The sequence below is a fragment of the Cannabis sativa genome, chromosome 4 (genome assembly GCF_029168945.1).
Source record: "Cannabis sativa cultivar Pink pepper isolate KNU-18-1 chromosome 4, ASM2916894v1, whole genome shotgun sequence".
In the NCBI taxonomy this organism is placed as follows: domain Eukaryota; kingdom Viridiplantae; phylum Streptophyta; class Magnoliopsida; order Rosales; family Cannabaceae; genus Cannabis; species Cannabis sativa.
The window spans coordinates 60,569,493-60,578,309 of record NC_083604.1 but is presented as its reverse complement, the minus strand read 5'-3'; the positions used below and the strand labels follow the sequence as shown (position 1 = coordinate 60,578,309).

The 8,817-nt window shown below is 29.0% G+C and overlaps 1 protein-coding gene across 4 annotated transcripts; it reads left to right on the top strand.

Annotated features, from left to right (window-relative positions):
• The first annotated feature begins 315 nt into the window (after positions 1 to 315).
• Positions 316 to 7,376, top strand: LOC115715135 (uncharacterized). 4 transcript variants are annotated; one of them, XM_061114259.1, is made up of 4 exons: positions 316 to 728; positions 1,300 to 1,370; positions 1,670 to 1,912; positions 2,001 to 5,856. In XM_061114259.1, the coding sequence occupies exon 4, from the start codon at positions 3,496 to 3,498 to the stop codon at positions 4,435 to 4,437; it is 942 nt and encodes a 313-aa protein (XP_060970242.1). In that variant the 5' UTR covers positions 316 to 728; positions 1,300 to 1,370; positions 1,670 to 1,912; positions 2,001 to 3,495; the 3' UTR covers positions 4,438 to 5,856. The 4 variants fall into 4 exon arrangements, 3 of the variants coding, with proteins under 3 accessions (XP_060970242.1, XP_060970241.1, XP_060970243.1); XR_004011180.2 differs by lacking the exons at positions 1,670 to 1,912; positions 2,001 to 5,856 and adding exons at positions 6,432 to 6,521; positions 7,121 to 7,376 and having other exon boundaries at positions 319 to 728; XM_061114258.1 differs by having other exon boundaries at positions 1,670 to 5,856.
• Positions 7,377 to 8,817: the final 1,441 nt, after the last annotated feature.

The window sequence follows — 8,817 nt, the reverse complement described above, 5'->3', positions numbered from 1 at the left end:
GTTACAGTAAATTTATCATATCTAATCCAAGTTCAATATCAGTCCCTTCCGATGCATACTCCATACATCCAACCCAATCTTACTTTAACAAATGCCCTGGAAGGACATATGTAAAGACCGCTTAGCTTTAATTTGGAAATTAGCAGATAATTAGGGTTTAATTATGAAATTTGATTATTAGTATTGAATTATTAATTTGAATTCAGAATGCATTTTTATATCACATATACAAATTTCATAATTTTGCATATTCAGTGCTCGGCAACATTGGAACACAGTGTTTGGCTATTAGAATCATATCTTAGATTTTTTTAGTATAGCGGGGCAGTATAATTAGACATTGGAAATGTCAGGAATAGTTGAGATTTTATAATTTCCCAAAATACCCCCTTAGTGACTTTTAGTGGTTTTTAGTGTTGAAGGGGCAAAATGATCATTTTGCCAATTTTTGTTTTGTCTTATATGGTTTTAATTAAGCTAAATAAATCTATTGTTGAGTTATATGTTTGGCTGATATCTATACATTTTACTAAGAGCGGATATGCCCTTCTAAGAAAATCGTATAACCTTTTATTAAAATTCTAATTATATCCTTTTTAAAATTTCAATTATATCATTTTATTTTTACTAAAAGCTCATTGTCATGTTTATCCTATCTCATAGTCTAATATCTCATAGTTTGTTTGATGCTCTCCTCTCTCTTGTCAGCCACTACTAAAATCATCAAGGTTTGGTTCTTTATTTTTTGTTCTTCTTCTTCTCACTTTTTAGTTTAGATTTTGGCTCAATATTGTCCCGAGCTAGTACTAAAATCAAATCAAGGTTTAATTTTTTTTTTCTTTCTTCTTCTTCTCTCACTGATTAGTTTAGATTTGAGTTTAATATATTGTCCTCAGCTACTTCTAAAATCAAATCAAGGTTTGGTTCCTCATTTTTTTTTTTTTTTTCTTCTTACTCATTAGTTTAGATTTAAGACATTTTAAATGGAGACCTATCTCTCACTGATTTGTTGTAATAGTTTATTTTACTTTTGGGGCTTTTTTCTTTTCATCTTTTTTTTTTTTTTTTTTTGGGAAGAGCTTATAGCATGATTATATTAATTTTCAGATCTAAAATCAAATCAAGGTTTGGTTCTTCTTCTTTTTTTTTTCTTCTTCTCACTCATTAATTTAGATTTAGGACATTTTAAATGGAGACATATCTCTCACTGATTTGTTGTAATAGTTTACTTTACTTTTGGGCCTTTTTTTTTCATCTTTTTCTGTGGATAGCTTATAGCATGATTGTATTAATTTTCAGATTTATATCTTCATTTTGGTTCTGAAGCTTCAAAACTCAGAGTTTTATAGCAAATCCTAAAGTGTAAATGGGTAAATTTTCTTGCCTTTTAGAGAAATGGATATTAATACAAACTATTTTGATCTGCTTTTTACTTTATGTAATGTAATGAATTACGTATAGAAACAAAATGAATCACTTCTATTCTTGAAGATGGGATATGCATTTTCTATTTATTTGATAATTAACACTATTTTAAAAGTTTTGTGGTTTTCTTTTAAAATTTCTGATATATAATTATTTGGGCATCCAGATATTGCTCTACATATTGAGATGTTTGTTTTTTTATATATAATTTTATTATTCTTACACTGTATGTTATTTTATTTAGGAGGTATTATTTATAAGATGGGTGATAAAATAAAAAAGAGAAGTTGGTATAGCAACTTAACTGAAGACAAAAAAGAGGAAATTAGAAAAAGAAAAAGGGATGTCTATGCATTAAAGAAACATCAAGGCAAAAATCCAACACAACTACAACACCCTAAGGAAGTGTGTGTTTCTCCCACCAATCCTCAATGTCAAATGATTAAGAGAAGGAGACATACCAATTACCCAACAACTTTTGAAGTTGGTGAGAATAGTTTTTTGTTATGTTGATTTTCTTTAACCATAAATTAACTTAATTTTGTAAAAGTTATTAATATTTAAACTTTTTATAGGTTCAACATCAACAAATACCCATTCATATGTTTTGAAAAGAAACCATCATGTTTCTACTTTACAAAATATTGTTGATAAACCTGATATATTGAAATCTGAATCTATTTGTAAATATTGTTTTGCAAAGAAATTTAATTATGAGCCAAAAGGTTTTTGTTGTGCAGATGGAACTATTTCTCTATTGTCTAATAATGTCTGTGATGAATTGTACAATCTTCTTACTTTACCAACTGATGAAGAAAAAGAGTTTCAAAAATATGCACGCACTTACAATAATACTTTTGCATTTACATCATGTGGTATTAAATATGATAAAAACCTTTGCAAAAATAATAAAGGTGTTTATACATTTCGCGTACAAGGACAAATTTACCATTTCATAAATGAGTTATTACCATTTGAAAAACAACTTTCTCATCTTCAACTTTTTTTTATGACACTGAACAAGAGTTAGAATATCGATTGCACTCTTCAACCAAATTTAACTTCTCTATCTTAACTAAACTTGTTCACATATTGAAAGTTAATCCTTATACTAAATTCTTTAGAAGCTTAAGGGATTTTCCTAATTTAGAGAATTATAAGATTAGAATAAGATTAGATGTTGATCTAGATCAAAGAGTGTACAATAATCTTTCAGTGTCACAAGTTGCTACTGTATGGGTGAATGATGAGTCATTAGGAGAACATAGATGGCGAGATATTACTGTTACCACTGAGGCAGGATTCTCACATAAGGTAGACTATTATTATGGCTGCTATGATCCACTACAATATCCTTTATTGTTCCCATATGGAGAAAGTGGATGGTGTCGAGGAATAAAAAAGATTAATCATAGCTCGAAATCCCAACCTCAAACAAAGTATGATGAATCAGTTGCTTTATCGGTTATAGGGTCACCCACTGATTTATTACAAAAAGAATTTGTTAGAAAGCAAAAAAAAGATGAAGTTTGTTGTAGAAAATATTATTGTTACAAATTACAAATTAGAGATGGAGAAAAAATAATGATCTTACGAGCAGGCCGACTTTTGCAACAATATATTGTTGATATGTATGTTAAGCTTAAAACATTTAGCTAGACTATTTTCGTTTAAAGCAAGATGATATAAGAGCTGACCTATATCAGGGAATCATTGATAGCTTAGAGATGGGTGAGAATCAAGGATCTAAAGTTAGACATAGAACTGTTTTGCCATCATCATTTATTGGAGGTCCTAGAGACATGAGAAAAAGATATATGGATGCAATGGCATTAGTACAACGATTTGGAAAACCAGATATATCCTTGACTATGACATGCAATCCGAGCTGGTTATAAATAAAAAAAGAATTACAAGAAAATGATGAAGCTCAAAATCGTCCAGATTTGGTTGCAAGAGTATTTAGAGCAAAATTAGAAGAATAAAAATCAAAGTTATTGAAAAAACAAATATTTGGACCTATAGCTGCTTCTGTGTATGTAATAGAGTTTTAAAAAATAGGACTTTCGCATGTTCATTTTTTTACTAATTTTGAAACCCAGTGCAAAAATATATCCACTTGAAAGTTATGACAAAATTGTTTCTGCTGAAATTTCAAATAAGCTTGAAAATCCTCATTTATATAGAATGGTTCTCCAACATATGATACACGGTCCATGTGGTCGTTTAAATCCAAAAAATATTTGTATGACTACGAAAGGAAATTGTAGAAACCATTATCCCAAATCGTTCTACTCAATGATTAGCCTTGGCCAAAACTCTTATGCTAATTATAAACGTCGTGATAATGGAGATACAATTAGTATAAGAAAAGTTATTTTAGATAATCGATGGGTTGTTCCATATAATTCTTATTTGCTTGCGAAATTTGATTGTCATTTAAATGTCAAAATATGCTCAACTATAAAAGCAATCAAATATTTGTACAAATATATTTACAAGGGCCATGATCGTGTTGCTTTTAATGTAACTTTACAAGATGACACAAGTACAATTAATGAAATTGATAATTTCCAATGTGCAAGATGGGTTTCTCCTCCTAAAGCAGCTTGGAGAATTTATCGATTTTATTTAAATGAAATGCATCCTGTTGTTTATTCGCTACAATTTTATCTTGAGAATAAACAATTAGTTAGTTTCAAAAACTTTGATAAACTCTCTAACATAGCAAAATATGATTTATATTCTAAATCTATGTTAACAGAATATTTTAGAATGAATAAAACTAATGAAATTGCTCGTACATTGCTTTATAAAGATTTTCCACAATTTTTTGTTTGGATCCAACAATATAGGTTATGGGTAACTAGGAAAAAAGGAAATGTCATTGGTAAAGTTATATCTGCTTATCCAACTGAAGGTGAAAGGTATTATCTAAGATTATTGTTGAACCATATTAAAGGCCCAACTTCATTTCTTGATCTTAAAACTGTGCATGGTGTTGTGTGGTGACAACTTATAGGGAGTCTGCTTTTTTGCATGGGTTATTGCAATCTGACAGCACACTACAAGAATGTTTAGAAGAAGCTAGCATGTATCAAATGCCTTATATTTTTCGTTGACTATTTGCTACTATTTTGATATTTTGTAAACCATCTAATCCTAGGTTGTTGTTTCAGAAGTTTGAAAATGTTACGTCAGAAGATTACACAAATCAAAAACTTTTTGTCGCTGATGTTAGAGTAAAAGTATTAAAACATATACGATTAGTTCTAGAATCGATGGGTAGTGATATTAACGAATATCAATTAGTCGATCATCAAATTGTTGTTAATGAAAATGGAAGCATTATGAAAGAAATTAATGATTAATTGCATATAGTAGTTTCAGATGCAGACTTGTTGTCTATATCATTACTTACCTTAGAACAAAAGCATGCATATGATATAATCATCAATAAAATTTATGCTAAAGAAGCAGGAATATTTTTTGTAGATGGACCTGGAGGAATAGGAAAAACACATTTATATAAATGTATTCTAGCTACTGTTAGGTCAAAAGGTTTGATAGGGCTGGCAACAGCATCATCTGGTGTAGCTGCATCTGTATTAACCGGTGGGCGGACAACACATTCAAGGTTTAAAATTCCTCTTAATATAGATAAAGATGTCACATGCAATGTTAGTAAACAATCAAGCTTAGGAAAGTTGCTTCAACATACGAATTTGATAATTTCGAATGAAGGACCTATGTCTCATCGACGAGCAATTGAAGCTTTAGATCGAATGTTACAAGATATAAATGAGAAAAAAGAACCATTTGGAGGAATAGTTGTAGTTTTGGGAGGAGATTTTAGACAAGTCTTACCAGTTATTCAAAGGGGAGAAAAAGAGGAAATTATAGATGCAAGTCATGCTATGTCTTATCTATAGCCCTCATTTCATAAGATTATATTAACTAACAATATAAGAGCTAAATCTGATCCAGAGTTTTGTAAATTTTTGATACACATTGGAGAAGGATTAGAACCAACTGATAAGAATGATAAAATACAAATTTCATCTTCTATGATTATTCCATATGAAGAAGACAAGGCATTAGAGAACTTGATAGATATTGTGTTTCCAAGCTTACCCCAATATTATCAAAATATTAGTGAAATGATTGGTCGTGTCATATTAATACCTAAAAATGATAATGTTGATGAAATAAATAATATGCTTATAAATAAATTCCATGGTGATGTTGCTACATATTATAGTTTTGATGAAAAAGTTGATATAAATGATCATGTATTTGAAGAAGATTTCTATAATAGCTTAGTACTAAGTGGATTTCTTCCACACCAATTGGTATTAAAGATTAATTGTCCTATTATACTTCTTCGTAACATTAATCTATCTGAAGGTCTATGTAATGGTACACGATTAATTTGTTGTAGGTTTACTCCAAACTTAATTGATGCTGAAATTATTAGTGGAAGCAACAAAGGGAAGAGTGTGTTTTTGCCCAGAATCCCGTTTACTCCTATCGAAGGTGAATGCAATGGATTTCCATTCAAAAGAACTCAATTTCCAATTCGTTTATGTTTTCCAATGACAATTGATAAATCTCAAGGAGAAACATTAGATTTTGTCAAAATATATTTGCCCGAGCCTATCTTTTCTCATGGTCAACTTTATGTTGCTTTATCAAGAACTACATCAGCTAAGTTTGTAAAAATTCTTGTAAGACCTGATTTTAATGACAATTCTGACTATGAACACACTAAAAATATTGTTTATCGCGATTTATTAAGCTTAACCAAGTAGAAACAAAATGAATAGGAAAAAATAGATGTTCTTCTTCAAGTATGTTTTTTATAGAATGCTATGATTTTTTTATTCATCAAATGCTAAAATAAGGTAGAACATTTTATAAACCACTATTCTTACTGCATGTCATACCCCAATATTATTATTAAATATTATTAATAGGCTGTCTCATAAATTTATTGGAAAATGCAGAATGAATTCGAAATGGTGTATACCTTGTCTCTCCATTCAACATCAATTCTCAATGACATTATCAGACATGCTTAAGTCCTCAATTTGCAGGTATTTTCTATTAGAGACTGAAGTATTTTATAAACAAAATATTCCAGTTGTATACATAATCATAACCAAAATAAGAAAATTTGTGGTTGCTTTAACTTTTTTTTGTACAATTTCAATTCAAACATGGTATCATTAAGGCCTCGTGGGATTGAAAGGCTAATATATTTTTTGATTGACAACTAAATTATTTCTATTTAGTTTTCACCATGTTCATCTCTATCCCTCCTTTTTTTTTTTTTGATTTTAGAATCATTTATGCAATTATTATTGTTGCAACTTAGTTTAACTTTATTAGCTAAAGCACAAATCATTTTATGCTTTAAAGCTGAATTAAGTGAACATTTTTTCTTCTCTAGAAAGTTTTATATATTATTTTTGTTCATATATATATTTGAGTTTACTCTTAACACAAATAAAAATAATTATATTATATTTCACTATAATCACACATATCTCTGTTTTACTAATCATTTTGGTGTGGCTTCTATACTATAATACCATGCCCCCTAATTAGTCCAATAGATAGTTATTAAAGGAGTTTATCTAATTTATCAAATACTTTTTTCCCATATTTCTAATTTTACTCCTAATCTTTACAGCAATAATGTGTCAAAGTAACAGTTGCAGATTAAGGTAACCAATTTCAAAGGAGTAATCTCAGGACTTCTTCAGCTAACAGTCCAAAAGATGTATACACATTTGAGGCATTTTGAGCAAAGATGTATATATATTTTGTTTTATCTCATATGTTTCAGTGTTTCCATAATTTGGAGAAAAAGATTGATATTAGAATTTTTTTATGACATGAATGCATATGCAAAACAAGAATTTAGCAGCAAGTACACAAAATATAATGTATATGCTATTATAAAGTGTGATACAAAATTAAGTGACCAATTATGTTATGGGTATCAAAAGGGTATTAAATTGTCATGGAAATAATGTGTAGATACCATAAGTTAATTTATAATTTGTTGAGGGGCCAAATTATAAATACCCAAGAGTTATTCTAAAATGACTCTATAAATAGGTAGTGGTCCCCAAGAAACACTAGGTTTCTGTATTCTCTCCTTCCCCATCAGAGAAAATACTTTAGAAAATAGTGTATTCTTGGAAGATCAAAACTTTCTCTGCAATCTCCAACAATGGCTTCAGGTTAGTACTTCCGCTCATCTTTTATCATCTTCTTCTTTAATTTAGCAAAGGTTCTATAAATTTATGATTTATGGTTTTCTATATTAAAGCACTTTTAGGAATATGTTCAGATCTGTGATTTATATATTTCTTAAGTGTTTTATAAACTCTAACAAGTGGTATCAGAGCCACCTTTGTTAAATTAATTGAAGATCTGATGATTTGATTTATGAAAATGGGGATTTTGAAAATTAGGGCTTTGATATATTTTTAATACTGGTGCCGCAATTTTTTTTGGATACAATAATATATAATATATATCAATGGATTAATTGTGCATAACACATTGATCGGCGTTTATGGAATACCAGTATTGCGGCTGTCAAGTTATATATATATGTTTATTATGTATCACATATGTGTTTTCTTAGATTTGTGGCTTCAGCGTCTATACATATGTAATTTTGTTTTCTTTTTTCTTTTGGATTTAATTAATAAAAGCTTCTGTGTATATGGTTCTTTGTCTTTAATGTTGGTCTAGTATGGCTTCGTTAAGATATATACATAAATAATGTGGCCTTTCTTGCGATTGAAAGCAAGATCATAAGTTTATATATATAAACTAGTCGGAGGCACACGTGCTCCGCACGTGTATTTAACATGACTTTTTATTTTGAAGGGACTCATTTATTATAAATATATAAAAAAATTTATTTACATTCCACAAATTAACTACAAGAAATGTTATTTTTGCCAGCACATTTTTGTGCTGACAAAAGTTTAGTATTACGCTGGTAAAATAAAATTTACTTCAGATGTATTGGCAAAAGAGATTGGCAAATCAACGTTGGTATTAGAATTTTTACCAGCACAAAATGAAAAGTGCTGGTAAAAATGACTTTTCCCCGTGCGTAAATGCACTGAAAAAAGTAAGATTTTAGTCACTACAAATATGTGCTGGTAAAACTTTGACCTTTTTGCCAGTATAGTTTGCGAAATGTGCTGGTAAAAGTGACATTTCTAATAATGTATAATAAGTATATAAAAAATAAACTTAAAATAATTTTTAAAAATCACTCTTAATATTTTTTTGATTTATTTTTCTCACATTATTTTGTGTTAATTGTCGTATTTATTTTAAAAAAAAGTCATAATTATTTTT

What these genes read in the sequence shown, in the direction of transcription:
- LOC115715135 (XM_061114260.1), top strand. Translation starts at nt 3,496, where the DNA reads ATGTTCATTTTTTTACTAATTTTGAAACCCAGTGCAAAAATATATCCA.